The following is a 16,306-nucleotide window of genomic DNA, read 5'->3' on the forward strand; positions in this document are numbered from 1 at the left end:
GAGAGAGAGAGAGAGAGAGAGAGAGAGAGACCTGAGAGCTCACATCCAGATCCACAAACAGGAAGCACAGAGAGAGCACACTGGGAATGGTCCTGGTCTTCTGAAACCTCAAAGCCAGCCCCAGTGACACACCTCCTCCAACAAGGCCACCCCTCCCCATCCTTCCCTAACAGTTCCACCGACTGCTGATCTAGATATCAAACATATGAGCCTATGGGGGCATTCTCAGTCAAACCACACCTTCTTGTAGGCAGTGGAAAGCCTAGGACGTTGTTCTCACATGAGCTTACACTTTGCTGGAGCTCTTGGCCACAGATGTGGAGCAGATCTCTCTGCATAGGAAGCTCTCAGGAGTAACCTTCATTGTTCGCTGAGTGTAATATCCATTACTGTATCAGTGCTTGATGTTAGCATGTATGCCATGAATATCAATTCTCTTTTCCTGGTCTTATTAAAGGGAAAGCAAAGTCATCTAGACTGTAGTTTTTCAAAGTCACAGGTTTGAAATATTCCTTAGTTTTGGTTGTTCACCCTGGCTTCTTGTGTCTGTCCCCTCACTGTAAGACTTACAGTGACTGCTAATGCAGTGCTCAAAAGTCTGGCCTTGGTGACCTAAACATGGTGATATTGGCACCGGTAGCTGGAGTCTCCTCCTTATGTAAGGAGCGTGATGCCCAGCTCACTATCTTACCCGGACTGGCCGCCTCAGCTTCTAAGTATATATTACTCTGTCACATGGAACTCTTACATTTTAAAATTACAACTTTGGGTAGTGAGGCTGCAATTCCAGCACTTGGCAGAAGGATCATCCAAATTCGAGGCCAGCTTGTTCTGCATAGTGAGTTCCACGCCAGCAAAAAGATGAAAAATTAATTGAATTCTGTCTTTAGACGTTTGGCTCTATCAGTGTCCTATCACCAAGTGCGTCACTAAGTTCTTTTCAAAGTCTAGCTCACTTTGCTTTCTTAGAAGTCACTTTAAAAGCCTCTCAAATATACCACCAAAAGGAATCAGGACCATCATTGTAAGGGCTTAGCCAGAAACTGAAAATTTGCTAGCCTACAGCGGCGTTATCTCTGTCTGACTAACAGGGAAACAGCGCCACTCAGTGGGAAGCGTAGAAACTGCACTACTAAAGTGCGATGTTGCCAGTCACCTCCTCTAAGCTTCCTCATCATTCACAGTGCCCCAAAACACACAGTGTAAATCACGACCTGCCCTGACTCCATTGCTTGAAACTAGGAAGCAGCTACTGGTGTGGTGTAGGGATGCAGCGCTCAGTAGAGAGCGATGTAAAGAGGTGGAGAAACTGTATCGTCACAGGGCCTGGGAGATAGTCCCGAGCAGATGGCCTGAGTTCCATCTGGCAATCCAAATAGTGGAGGGAAAGAACTGATTCTAGAAGTTGTCCTCTCATCTCCACGTGTGCACTGTAATACTCTCGTGACCCCTCCACCGTATCCCTCCCGTCCACCATCCATAATAAATAAAAAATAATGTTTTTCTTAAATACAAGAGGAAAGAGAACAAGAACGTGTACACATAGGCGTGTACACACACATACACACACATCTATGAAAGCAAAGTTGGGGGAACAGTAAGGGAACATAAGGAGTTGGGGGGAGAGCTAACGGGAGGGTATGGTAGAGCACAGTACATTCCTGCATAAAAATGTCATAGTGCAGCGTTATTATATACAATTAATATATAATAAGAAAAGAGTTCTTCTTTTGTAGGGAAGAAGTATTTGTGGTACGGGCCTGAGGGGGTTGGTGACACACACCTTCAGTCCTAGTACTTACTGGTGAGGTGGAGGCAGGAGGATCAGAAGGCCAATGTTATCCTTGGCCACATACTTAGTTGGAGTCCAACCTGGCCTACGTGAGACCCTGTGTCAACAAAAGTAAAACAACAAATATATTTTGATAAACTATTTGGGGAAGGGGCTACGGCGTCGAGAAATTGCACAGACAACAAAAATGTGAGCTATGCACGGATGTAGGAAACAAGGAGAAATGTTCCTTTGGGGTTTTCGCCAATTAGAGAAATCCGGAGGAGAGAAGGGGGCAGTGGCAGCACAGCGGAAACTGGTGAGGACCCTGCACCCCCCCCCCCCCCCCCCCCCCCGCGCCCCAGCCCTTCAGGAAAGTCTGCAGAATCAGCAAACACCTGGCAGAGACTGGATTCTTGCAGAAGAGCAATGGCAGGTGAACAAAGAGAAATGAGGGTTGCTCCTGAGCGATCTGCTCCCCGTCTGCTGTGGGGTGGGGGCAGTGATAACCCACAGGCGCTCAGCAGTCTCACCCATGAGCCCTCAGCTTCTCAGCCTCTTTGGCTCTAGGTTACATAACTCTAGGATTGTGGTGATTAATCTTGAGTGTCAATTTGATGGGCTTTACGATCACCATGGAAACAAACCTCTGGGGAGGTGTAGAGGGCACTTTTAGATTAGGATGAAGTAGGAAGACTCCCCTCACCCTAAATATGGGCAGCACCATTCCATGGGCTGGGATCCTGGAATGAGACCCCAGCACAACCCCTAAAGGTGAGTACCAGCTGCATCCCTCAGCGTCTGAGAGTTGAGCACCAGATCCATCCACTATGAGCTGAGCGCCAGCTACATCCTCCATCCCCTGGGAACTGAGCACCAGTTGCATCCCACATCCCCGGTGAGCACCAGCCTCACCCTCCACCCCTACCCATGCTTCCTGCCTCTTGAGATGACTGATTGCCTGCAGCTCCTGCTGTGTGAGGATCCTGTCAGGATGGACTATGTAGATGAGCTATGAGGCAAATTAAACCCTCCTCCCTTAAGTCTTCCTGATACTCTGTCTCCAAAACAAGAAAAGTATATGCTACGTTGATCAAAAGGCAGGGTCTCATATTCCAGGTGTAGAGATAAATATGTCCAAAAACATAGAGGTGGGGCTGGGAGGCAGGTGTGAGGGTGATCATCCCATCTCTGAGGAGCGATGAACCGAAGCCTCATAAGGCCATTTGCTAAAATTCACCGGTGCTGAATTTAGCATCAGTGCCATCTGAACTTCTTCCAGGGGAAACACATCTAATCAGGGAGATTGGGCAGAGTGATTTTCACTTGCTTAGGATGATGCTGAAATTAATCAAAAGGCATTTATTAGATACTTAATTGCACTTAGTGCCGTGCTGGATGCCCACAAAGAGCACTGTGTGCACCTGGCCCCTCCACCCCAGCAATTTATAATATAGAGAAGTGGAGAGATGGGGAGGGGAGGGGACAGGAAGGAAGCCAGAATTTCATGAGTTCCTCAAACATAGCAGACTTATGCAAAGGAAGATATTTCTTTTTCAGTGTTGGAGATTGAAGCCACTCTTCCTCCAGCTCCTGAGGCAAGCTTCTACCACTTACTCTCCCTTTATAAATGTCTGTCTGTCCACTTTACAGACAAGGAAAGTGCTGGAAGTCAAATTTAAGTTGAGCTTGGTTATTCTAAGGCTCTCTGCTCAGCACTGGTTAACCTTGGATGGACGGCAGACTGGCAGAAAAATGTGCTCAGAATAAAAGGAGTTCTTAAAACTGTAAGGCATGGCTGGCACAATAGCCAAGCTGGTCAAAGCTCGAGCCATGCCAGCTAATGACCTGAGTCTGAACCCTGGAACCCACGGTGGGAGAAGAGGAATAGCCGTGCCCTCCACGCATGGTGTAGCATGCACACACTCATACATTCACATGTTCGTGAGTGTGCACACACACAGTAACAATAGTGAATATAAGTAAGAGTGAACTATGTGATGAGCTGTAATCCCAGTACTTGGGCAACAGAAGCAAAAAAATATCAGGAATTCAAGGTCATCCTGTCAACTACACAACAAGTTCAAGGCCAGCCGGAACTCCATGCCAGTCTGTGCTGAAAAAGAAGAAAAACCTAAGAAGAGATGACAAGACAGAGAAAGGGAAAGGTGGCAAGAAGGAAGGAAGAACGGATGGATGGAAAGAAGGACAAACGGGAAATACACAGACAATGAGAGGGTGGTTGCCAATCTGACATCCTCAGCCTTCCCGGCCTATTTCACGTCCTCTCAGCGACCTGCACACACGTCCTGTTTGTTCTGTTCCTTACCACGGCTCTCATTTTACCTCTCTGGCTGCTTGCTAACCCATTCTTCAGCATCCTGTGTTTCCCACCTGTCATGCAGGACAGGATCACAAGTTCAAGGTCATCTGTAGCTACAGAATGAATTGGAGGCCAGCCTCGGCTACATAAGACTCTGCCTCAAAACACAAAAGAATAAAAAAAGTCCAACACAGCTAAACTAGATCTGAATCCAACTTTACTTATTTTTAAAGTATGTTTAGATTTTTTGTTTATTATTCCTCTGTGGGGTGGGGTATTCGTGGTATGGTGTAATAAATAGAGGTCAGGGAAAACACTGTGGAGTTGGTTCTTTCCTGCTACTTAAAAAAAAAATTACTTATTTATTTTATGCATGTGAGTAGACTGTTGCTGTCTTCAGACACTCCAGAAGAGGGCATCAGATCCCATTATAGATGGTTTTGAGACACCATATGGTCGATAGGAATTGAACTCAGGACCTCTGGAAGAGCAGTCAGTGCTCTTAACTGCGGAGTCATCTCTCAACACTTTCCTGCTACTTTTTCATGGGTTTAGGGGATTGAACGAAAGTCATCAGGTCAGACTTTCAGAGTAAGCACCTTTACCTGCTAAGCCACTCAATGGCCTGACTTTCTATATTCTTAATAAAGAATTAATCAAGGGGGGGGAGGGAGAGGGAGAGGGAAAGGGAGAGGGAGAGGGAGAGAGGGTGATACATGATTCTGTAAGTATGTAATCTTACACTCATTATATTACACTTACAAACAGGCACATGCTCAAGCATGCACACACACATTTCACATTGCTGCCTTGAAATCAGAAAGGGGACTAGCTGGGAAAAGAAAGGGAATCAGTGGGAGGGGGCAAGAGAAGGCAACGTGCGCTGTATATAACTAAAATACCTTATACACACGTATGAGAATGCCATAATGAAACCTGTTATTACATATAATTAACAGACGCCAGTAAATGCTCATTTAAAAGAGTAAAGGCCAGTTAAAACTGCGCAGTACATAAGGAAATGTTCTTTGAGGATTTCAGGGTTATTCCTTCCCAGGGCCTGTGGAGAAGCTGGTTTTACAGAGGAAGGAGCCAACATGATTCAGCTAGCTGTTCCAGGACACGAGGACAGGCATTCTTTCCAATGGACAAGTCTACTCACTGTCCTTGGGGCCCAGTCTGCTCGGCGTTGATGACATCTTTGCCTTCCAATTCCTCTTCAACCACAGACCTTGAGGACTCTTCTTCAAATCCCTCTTCATTCTTCATGAGATATCTCGTGTAACCCAGGCTTGCCTCTAATGTACTATAAAGCAAAGCCTGGCCTTGATATCACGATTCTCTTGCCTCCTTTAAGTCCTGGAACTACAGGTGTGTGCCACCACACCCAGTTCCCCAGTTGGATTCTCTCTCTCTCTCTCTCTCTCTCTCTCTCTCTCTGTGTGTGTGTTTAAAACTTGGCCTGCAGAGATGGCTCAGTGCTTAAATGCACTAACCACTCTTCCAAAAAAACCTGGGTTTGATTCCCAGAACCACTGTCTAACTCCAGTGTCTCATCTGGCCTCCCCGGGCAATAGGCACACAAACAGTGCATAGCCACACATGCAAATAAAACACTGAAATGCATAAAATAAAAGCAATTTAAAAAATACTTTGTATATAAAACAAAACAACTCATCCGTTGCGATGATGCACACTAGCAATGCCAGATTTCACTGTGTGAAGGCAAGTGGATCGGGAATTGAAGGCCCGTTTCAGTGCACATCAATTTCTAGGTCAGTGTGAGCTACTTGAGACCTTGTTTTAATTTTTACAAAAATGAGGACTGGACAATGAATGGCATTTGCTGTCAAGCCCAGGATTCACATAGTGGAAGAACTGACTTAATGGCCAAGTGTGGTGGCTCATCCGAGCATTCCACTAGGCGCAACAAAGACAGGTGAATCTCCGAGGGTTCAAGGCCAGTCTGGTCTACATAGTGAGTTCCAGAACACGCAGTGCTATGTAGAGAAACCTTGTCTTATAAAAACAAAACTGAAACCAAAAATAATCAAAAGACGGAAAAAGAAGAGACGGAGAAGGGGAAAACAGAAACAGAATACCTTTAAAAAAAAAAAAGACAGGAATTTCCTGTGGAGACATCTGTAAATCCTGTTATAGAAATTGGAATCTATTCTAATTAAGTCCCTCTACAGGTGGAATTGCGATTTTTACTGCGTCTTTTTCCAAACAGAGCTATATTGCTGCAAACAAAAATTGCGCCAACAGAAATAAGTTAATGTTCTAAAGAGAAGTAGTTTACTTGGTTTAAATGGTTGCTCGAGAAATTCATCCTTTAATTTCCAAATCTCTGATAAACGGATGAAGCAACAGTTTAGGGGAAACCCCAAAACAACCGCCTGGGCTACACTGCAGCTCAAAGCTGGAGTCTGCAGGGAGGGCCACGCCCCTAGCTGCTGATCGGCTGATCTAGGTGGAGGGGCGTGACCTTGGGCGGCCGGGGCGGGGCGAGCGCAGAGTGGGTGTGTCCGAGGCGGGGCGCGCAGGTCCTAGTAGGTGCGACTGTCCCGGGCCGTCGGCGCCCGGGCGCTGGTGGAGTGGTCAGGCTGGCGGGGCATTGGCCCGCGACGGCGGGTCATGGCGGCGGGCAGCCGGCTGGAAGACGTGAGTGAGGCGCCGAGCCCTGTCCCCGCCATTCGGCTTCCTGTGCTGGGCTCAGGGGGCGGAGACTGCGGGCTGGGAGCTACCCAGAGCCGCAGCGGCTCGACCATCGGGGACGCAGGGTGCGGGGTGACGCGACGGGCGGGGACCGCGGACCCCGGGAGCTTCTTCCTGTACGATCGGAGGGACGCGGCAGGGTGGGCGCGCGGGACCCTTCAATCGGCGGCTCACGTGCAGTGCGCGTCTTTGGTTCCGGAAATGGGAGCTTCACGTGATACGAGCTGGCCTGATCTGTCCTTCCTGGGAGAGACTGACAGGCGGGCTTGCACGCCTGGGTGACCCGGCGTCTGTGGGCCCTCCTGCGTTGGTCCGAGAGCACCGGGAACTTGGAGTGACTCTAACCTCCAGTATCCCTCGGGCGGACCTGTAGCTCTCATCTCCCGGAAACGCAGATTGGAGCATAACAGTTATCGTGTGCTGTTTTGAATGTAGGCATGGTAGGAACAGTGTTCGGTTGCTTTAAAAAAAAGTACTCGGTTGCCCAGTTCATGGTGTAGCCATTATAGAATAATACAGTTGCAAAAATCTTGAGTTTGCAAGCTCATTAAGACACTGATTAATTTGAAATTGGGTGTGGGGTGGGGGAAACACTTTGGGAGGAAACATGCGTTTGTTTCCAGAACAAACTGTTTTGTCCAGTGGCATAATACAATTCCTGCCCTTGAGAAATGCAAGGCTGGCATTATCTTAGCACACTGACCTGAGCTAATAACTAATAAAAAATATTATCATGGTCTTAGTATAAAAGTACATCAAAATAATGATGATGATGATGATGATAATAATAAAAGCAAGGTTCCAGAACTGTAAGAGCTTAGATTCTTGTGTGTTTGGGTCCTGCAGTCATGTATTTATTTATTTGTTTATTTAAGACTTGCTATGTAGCCCTAGCTGGCCTGGTACTCATTATATAGCCTAACCTGGCCTCAGATTTGCCTATCTTCCCTGACTCAACCCATTTTAATGCTGGGATGATGGAGCTAGTTACATTTTCTTGATGAAATATGTTTCTAACAGCAGGAGAAAATGGGGAAGCAACTACTACTTGGAAACTCAATGCTTAGGCCTCTCATGGAGGGCAGTCTTGTAGCTGCTCTAACCTGACTAACCCTGGCACCACGTCATGCTATATGGCCAGCTCTACTTCTCTGCTCAGCTCTGGTCCTGTTTACCCCCTTGTCTGCTGGCTGAATCCCTCACCTCTGATTTCTTCTCCCAGAATCCCTTTCTCTCCTGGAAAAGCCACCCTCCACTTCCTGCCTAGCTGTTGTCTCTCAGCTCCCTATGACAGCCAATCAGATACAATTCTAGATCAGATGAAGAAGAATGAATATTTACAAAATAGAAACCCCGTAATGGGCCGTAGAAATGGCAAGACCAGGATTCTGCCAGCATTTAGCTCTCTGCTGGTCCAGAATTAGCAATTGAAAACACAGAGACACACCTTCACAGAATGTACCCCGACTTGAATATGCTGCTGTTTCCTTACCTGAGATCTGTTTACAAACTGTCTTTTGTTGTATGACTACCTTCAGACCAAGAGAGGGAGAGGGGAAATATTTAAAGATATTCCCACATGGATTTTTGGTTTTTTACAGGCTCATACTAGGTAACTCAGGCTAGCCCCTGGCTTACAGTAATCCTTCTCCTGAAGCCTCATACATGCTGGGATTATGAACAGCACATGCCACTATACCTGGGTCCCAGTAAGACTTAATACAGCATAGACATCGAGTCCCCAAAGGAGGCACATACTGCGGAAAGAGAATGAAGAGGCAGTGTTGAGGTCAAAACAATAGCTGAATTCTTTGGTAGTAACTCACTCGATCATAAGTCATGGAAATGGGTTGGGCGAACGTGGTAGAGTTCTTGCTTAGCATCCACACAACCCTGAGCTCAGTCTTTAGCACCACATAAACCAGGCATGGTAGCACACATTTGTGATCCCAGCACTGAGGAAGTAAGGGGAGGGAATCTTAAATTCAAGGTCACCCTTGGCCTTAGGGAGTTATAGACCAAAATAGAGGAAATGAAGGAATAATTTGGGGTTCTGGGGATGTAGTTCAGTGTTAGAGCATTTGTGTAACACACATGCGGTCCTAGGTTTGGGGTGGGGGGAGACTTGTAAGAAGATAGAAAAGTTGATTGATGAATTGATTGAAAATGATTCAAGCCAGGCAGTGGTGGCTCACTCTTTAATCTCGGCACTCAGGAACTAGAGGCAAGTGGATCTCTGAGTTGGAGACTAGCCTGGTCTACTTAATAAGTTCTACAGTAGCTAGGGTGACAGAGACACCTTGTCTTGGGGAAAAAGAAAGAAAGAAAGAAAGAAAGAAAGAAAGAAAGAAAGAAAGAAAGAAAGAAAGAAAGAAGAAATAGAAAAGAGAAAATGAAACTTTTAAAGCTGGCCTAGCTGAACTTTGTAGAGCTGAAACTTGCCCTCTTACTAGTGGAGAAATGAGTGAAGGAGACGGTGGCATTTGCTGTGATGGGCATCGTAGGTGGGGAGACAAGTAGGAGTGGTGTAGAGATGGAAGGGGTTTCCTGAGAGCTGTTCCAGGGTGCAGCGAGTCTGGTGAAGCATTTGGGTTCTGCCCTGAGGGTAATGGGGAAGTACTCACAGGTTTTGTGAGGGTTAACCTGAGGGGTATTGTAGACTTCTTCAGAGCATCGGAAGACTCCTGAGGTCAGGATACTGAAAGGTTCTAGTAGAAGACCAAGAGAATAGGGAGAACCTGGGTTCAGACAGAGTGGGAAGGATGGTAGAGATCAGTGATCACGTAAAGACCAGGAGAGTAACGAGAGTTCATAGCCTCTGGTGTGTATCTCAGGGACAGAGCACTGCTCTAAGGCTCAGCTCCCAGGGGCACAAAATAACCAATTAGTAGAATGAACAAACATATCCCAGCCCCTAGGAGAAGAAGGTGGGAAGATCGTGGGCTCAAGACTAGTCTGGGCCACATTTTGAGACTCTGGCTCCAAAAGCAGGGGTGGGAGTGTTGATATAGAGGTCAGACTTAGTGGCCTCCTTATTTAATCCCAGCCCTTGGGAGGCAGAAAGGTGTGGGTCTGTGTGAGTTCAAAGCAAGTCTGGTCTTCCTAGTGAGTTCTAGACCAACAGGGTTATCTAAAAAAAAAAATTAATAATAATAATATAATAATGGCTCAAGCCAGGTGTCTCCTGAAGGCAGAGGCAGGCAGATCTCTGAGTTTGAGGCCAACCTGGCCTACAGAGTGAGTTTCAGGATAGCCAGGACCACACAGAAAAATATTGTCTCGAAAAACCAAAAAAATTAAAAGAGAAGAAAATGATGGCACACATATTGATTGCTCAGTCAACTAAGTGCTGTACTAAGCAGGTTTTTTTGTGTAGTAATTCATTTAATTTTCCTACCCAAGGTTGGTCACAGTTGTCCGATTTTTACTAGTGTGTTTTTTCAGAGGAGGAAATTGAAGCTGGAGAGATTGCTTGTTGGTTTTGCAGAGGACTCAGGTTCTAGTCCCAGCACCCACATCCCCAGCATCACAGCTTTCTCTAGGGTTCTGCTGCCCTCTTCTGGCCTCATTGAGCACCTCCATGCATGGGGTTTACGTACAATACATACACATAAAATAAAAAATAAATCTTAAAATAAAGAGGAAACGGAAATAGAGAAGTGGAGTAACTTACCCACAGCCAGTAAACAGTAGGACTTGACTTTTGTCTCGGTTTAACTTGGGCACTGCCATCCCAATACCCACAGTTCCTACTACCTCTGGTCAGAGTTGATCCCTCCTCCCTGCTTCCTAGTTTCTTGTGATGAGAGTTTGATGCTGCTAAGTGAGTTGTGCAAACCTGCAAAGGTATATATGGACCATATATAGAGTCATGCATCAGTCTCTGCTGAGTGAGTCCCTGTGGCAGACAAGGAATTAATGAATCTAATGTAGTCTACCAATAAATGGGCCTTGGACAAAAGGGAGAAACAAAAAATGGGGAAGGGCCATTATTGCCTAGTATGAGAGGGAGACACACACAGTGCTATGGAAACAGAAGTGGCATGTTCCAGATCTTGGGTGTCCAGGAAGGTGCCCTGATGGGATTTGCCCTGTTTGGGCAGAGAATGCTCAAGGTGGAGGGTGTTGAGAACAGAAACAGTCAGAATTGTAAGCCAGCCTGGTGGCGATGCTTGTTATCCCAGGACCCAGAAGTAAAGGCAAGAGGCTCACCGCAAGTTGAGTTGAAGTCAGCAATACCTCCCCTCAAAACACAAGCAAAATAACCAGAATTATACCATAGACTGTGGCAAACGAAGTGGGAACTTCTAAGCAATTGAGTACAAAGGGCACAGTAGCAGCATTAGGTGCTTGCCACGGACTGGCCCCAGTCGGCCTCTCTCAATCCATGGAAAATTAGGGTTTTAGACAGGTAGGCAAGTGCTACGTCCACTCCAATGCAGTCTGCTTGGTAGGCCTAAGGGCCTGAAAGTCACGAGGCGAAGAGTTTCAAGGAAACTTTGCCTCCTGGAAACTTGGCATTCCCATAGCCCGTATACTCAAACCCTGTCCCCACTTTAGTCTCATGTATGAGTCCATGTGCTCTCTTTCAGTATTGTTTTATTATAAGTGCCTTTAAGGATTGATTTTTTGACATATAGCTAAGCCTCCACCAGTGTTCCAATGGTTCCTAGAAAATCCTTGAAGCAGACTGTGAGCTTGAAATCCAGTAATAATGTTACCTATTCAGTAACACTCAAATTCACTTCTAGTAGAGACAGTGAAAATAATCAGGCATTACAAAGAACAGAGGTAGGAAAGCTCAGGGCTAGTCTGCATAGTAATTACTTAGGACAATAGCTGAGTCTCACCCAAACACAGAAATACACAAGGGCCCAGCAAATTGGTGGGTTGTCCATGAAAGAGTTAGTGGAAGGGAATTCCCCTGGTACAGGTTTCCTCACTAGGCTAGCACTGCATCAGAGCATTAACCCGGCTCCATTTTAAGTGGCAAAAGGGGACCTGGCTCCCGCCATCTTTTGATGAATGTATTCCTTTTGTTTTGTGTCACAGTAACTTGGCAGATGTGTTCACCTGTTTTTTTGTTTTTCTTCTGTATAAAAAAGTCTGGTGTTCGTTTGGACATTACATTCAGATCCAGCACACTCTCTTGTGTCTGTGTCTGTCTGTCAATTCCCACTGACTCTGTGCCCATCTGCTGGAACCCCTGATTCCCACTGATTGGGGGGGCCGATTAGGTCCGGTCCATGGCAGGCAAGGAGTTGGCACACATGACAAACAAATATGAACACAAGAGAGTGTGGTATCTGAATGTAATTTTGTCAAATTTAGCATCAGTTTTACATAATATAGAAAACAAATGAGTAGGGTATCACAGCAAGCAAGGTACATTGAAGTATCTGACACAAAACAGAGGAATGCCTTCAAAGGACTAGCAGGAACCAGGCAATGTTTACAGTAAAGATAAGACAGCCCTGCCTAGAGTCATCTAAAGGTAGGGGCCAGGTAAGGATTTCACACCCTAGTCACAATTTGTGCTACTCCTTTGAGCCTTGTGAAAGCTTGCACCAGGGGGTTCTGCTCTAGCAGACCTTATCATGAATAATGCAATACCACAACCCACCTATTTCCTAGGCCTTGGTAAATTCTTGCATATGAGAGTAACTTGGCTGTTCTTTAAGTATCTGTAGGGAATCTCCATTTGTCAGAAGATTTCACCAACTTTCTTCTAATATGCAATGTAGTCGGCTATACCTGACTGTAATGAATATTGCTAAGCTTGCTCTGAGATTTCTAACCCTTATCCAGTAAAATACTGTAAGAAAGCATGCAAGACCCTCCACAATATCGCAGGGACAAATCTGGGGGCATTTTAGCTATGGAATGCCAAGGTTCCAGGAGGCTAAGTTTCCGTGAAACTCTTTGCCTCGGGACTGCTTCCAGGCTTTCCAGGCCTGTCATGTGAGTCACTACTGGAGTGGATGTAGCAGTTCCCCCTCTAATTTTATTCTTCAGCTGAAGTAATTCCGAAAAATCAGAGCTGCAACAAATCTCTTTGGTCTAATAAGCTTATTTAACCTTTTCAAAGTTTGCATCCCTGAATTTTTAAACCAAGGATCATTTCCTAACTCTATAGGCAGCAAAACATAAACAGGGCTCTTTAACAAAATCATAACAGCAGATTCCTTATTTAAATTAGGGTCTAAACAATTAGTTAATTGACAAGAATTACAATGAATATGAAAAGATTTGCCAAGATTGGTGATCTTAACTCTATTAAAATTATCTAACAATATAGTATATGGGTAAGGAACACAAGCTTTCACAGCTATAGGGGAGTTGGCCTGAGCTTTGGGTTACTATAAAAAAAAAAATCAAATTAGTAGCAGTAGCAAAGTCTAAACAAATCTGGTTGAAGAGCAGTAGTATTCTTGCTCATCCTCTGTACCAGTCCCTCTGCCTCATGAGTCAGCTTCTTTTATTGCTTTTAAGTCAGCACCAGGTCGTTTTTTTTGTTGTTGTTGTTGCTGGAGTCTGTGGTGGAGATAGAGTTTCTTCATGTTACTTGCAAGTGTCTGCTCTCCCCACTTCCTCCTTCTCTGTGCACCCGATACAGCTTTCATTCAGCAACTCACAGGTCAGCCTGTCACATGAATCATTCTGGAAGCTAGCATATGAGAGTGACTTGGCTGTTCTTTAAGTATTTGTAGGGAATGCTCCATGCTCCTGCAGCATTCTGTGGAAAAAACACAAACATGCCCTCTTCCCCATATTAAGTAGCCTAACAGGATCGTGCCACATGCCAGTAAGTGGATCCCTTCGCTTCACCTAGGCATAAGTGTGCCTGGTTGTAGAATACTATAAGGCACTCACTCAGCAAGGAGCTTTATGGCATCAAAATTTCAGTGTCATAATAGGATGTTAAAACTTTACTTGGAGATGAAGAAAGATGATTTTACATTAATGCTTTCTTTGCTAAAATAAGCAGCTAATATTTGATTACCATTGATTATAATTGATAACAATTGATCCCAGAAGTTTCCTCTACTTTCTGTAAAGCCTTTTTGTTTTTCACCAGTGAATTTGAATCTCACTTGATAGCATCTAACAAAGGCTTAAGTCCTCCTGTGGTGAGTTTAAGGTGAGGTTTAAATATTAAAAAGATATTGCCTCTGAATCTCTTTTATGGAGCAACAGCTGCTCCCCAGAACTGTAAAGTTCATTATGTGAAAGCAAAGATTTGAAGTAAATTTTTCTTTAGAGGCATTTGTTAATAAAGTACTTTTCACTTAAGAAACAATATACACTGAAAGATTCAAATTCTTAGCTTCTTGTATTGAAGCAGAGACAATAAAAATTTTTCTTACATAATGTAAAGCTATATTAGCCATACCTAGAGGCAAAATTTTCCAGTGATCACCAGTTCACTAGAAAGTTTGTTTTTTTCCTTTGTACCATTTACAATTATCAGGATGCAAAGGAAAAAAACAAACTTTCAAATCTATAATAATTTTATATGAAGTAGGCAAGCCAGCTTGTAATGGCTTTATAAGTTCTATAGCCTGATTGACCTTTTATAAATCTTAAGTTTAAAATTTAAACTTTAAACTTTATTATGAACAACACCTGGGTAGATCTGAAACAATGTCGTTTAGCTAAAAAGAAATTCTCCTGAAGGCAGGGAGAGGTGAGATTTCAAGAACTTCCTTGGGCACATGTTTGCAAAATAAAAGAAATACCACACAAGCCTGGCCAAGGATGCTCTGAGTTTTGCATTAACTAAAATGTAAATATTTTCTAATCTTTACATATTGTCTGAGTCTTGGCCCTCTTACAGTGAGGACAGATTTTAGAATTTTTAAGTTTCTTTTGCAATATTAGAATATATCTACAACTTAGGGAAAGCAAAACCCAATATTAAATAATTTATCATCTTTAAAATCAATATTAGAAACATCACTATCATGTTATGAAGTTTGGCTGCCAATTCATGCATGCATGACAGTGTAATTTTTAATGTTTTATTAAAGAGACATTGTTTTGAATTTGAATCTTTTTTTTTTTTGTTGTTGTTGTTGTTGTTTTTTGAGACAGGGTTTCTCTGTGTAGCCCTGGCTGTCCTGGAACTCACTTTGTAGACCAGGCTGACCTCTAACTCAGAAATCCACCTGCTTCTGCCTCCCAAGTGCTGGGATTAAAGGCGTGTGCCACCACATCTGACATCGTTTTGAATCTTATCTCTATAAGTGTACTATCTTGTATAAGAATTACATAAAATATTATCCCAATTTAGAAGTATCCTAAAGGCTTAGTTTTCTGGGCTGGCTCATGCCACATGCTGTTTAAAACTACTCCAACCCTGAGTTACCAATTTAAAGCTAACTTTCTTGTTACCAATGTTACACCTTTTTAATCAAATCCAATAATTTATAAGCCAATACTCTATGACCAAGACATGCAGAGCATATTTATACCTTTAAAACCAGTCAAAACCCAAATGAAATGGCTACATGAATCTTATAGATTTATACCAATCATAGAATTTTACTTTTTCTAGCTATAATTTCAAGATAAAAACACTTTGTCATTTGTTAAACTCAATAATCACAATTGTTGAGAATTTTCTAGGAAAAAACAACTATCAGCTTATTTGCCTTAGAACTAAGAAGTGTAGACTCTTTTTTTTTTAACAGTTTTTCAGCAGGGGCTCTCCTGCTGTGCTTGATTCTTGGCTAACGTGCAGGGCCACTCTCAGCCTCCACTGTGCAAACTGAGACTAAATCAGCAGATAAAGTTTTAACCATTTTTTTTCCAACATGAAACATAGGCTGCCCCTTATCTAATTTTTTGTCTTACCTGCTTCTTTAGTGATCAGAGTCCCATCTTTATGGGACTTTGATTTACATTCATTCCTACAGGTTCTTTTCACCACAGCATGGGCAGAGACCTGGAGGAAGGCCCTTCTTGTTTCCCGAGGGATTTTTACAATCCTTGCTCAGGTGTCCTGGTTTTTTTACATCTGAAACGTGCATTTTTATTGCCCTGAGAAAGCTTTTCATTTTCACAGGTGTTCTTAAAATTGGCGCTGAGTTTCTGTCCCGTCATTGCTACAGTGTAGGCTGGTGAGACGTCTAAACATGTTTTAATGTAAGACTGCCGCATGGTAAAACTTACTTGTCATCCTCAAACTGATGAGCCTTTATCAGTTGGTCTGCAGCACCAAGACGAGATCCTATCCTTGCCTGAGAAGTAAAGAATAAAAAGAAGAAAAAGAGATAAAGTCTTAACTGTCCGGGAGTCACTGTTTGGGTGCCATTCTGCCACGGACCGGCCCTAGTTGGCCTCTCTCAATCTGTGGAAAATTAGGGTTTTGGACAGGTGGGCAAGGAGTTGGCATGGATGACAAACAAATATGAACACAAGAGAGTGTGGTATCTGAATGTAATTTTGTCAAATTTAGCATCAGTTTTACATAATATAGAAAACAAATGAGT

At 44.0% G+C, this 16,306-nt stretch overlaps 1 protein-coding gene across 3 annotated transcripts in view; it reads left to right on the top strand.

The window, feature by feature from the left end:
- Positions 1-6,609: 6,609 nt before the first annotated feature.
- Tmem192 (transmembrane protein 192) overlaps positions 6,610-16,306 on the top strand; it is a 26,307-nt gene continuing 16,610 nt past the window's right edge. Inside the window, exon 1 of one of the 3 annotated variants that reach the window (XM_021170425.1) lies at positions 6,610-6,758. In XM_021170425.1, coding sequence (XP_021026084.1) covers positions 6,732-6,758 — 27 coding nt within the window. In that variant the 5' untranslated portion in view covers positions 6,610-6,731. Of the gene's footprint in view, positions 6,759-7,058; positions 7,253-16,306 lie in introns of those variants that run through there. The other 2 variants (XM_029480243.1, XM_021170426.2) reach the window with 2 other exon arrangements.

The sequence above is a fragment of the Mus caroli genome, chromosome 8 (assembly GCF_900094665.2).
Source record: "Mus caroli chromosome 8, CAROLI_EIJ_v1.1, whole genome shotgun sequence".
NCBI lineage: Eukaryota > Metazoa > Chordata > Mammalia > Rodentia > Muridae > Mus > Mus caroli.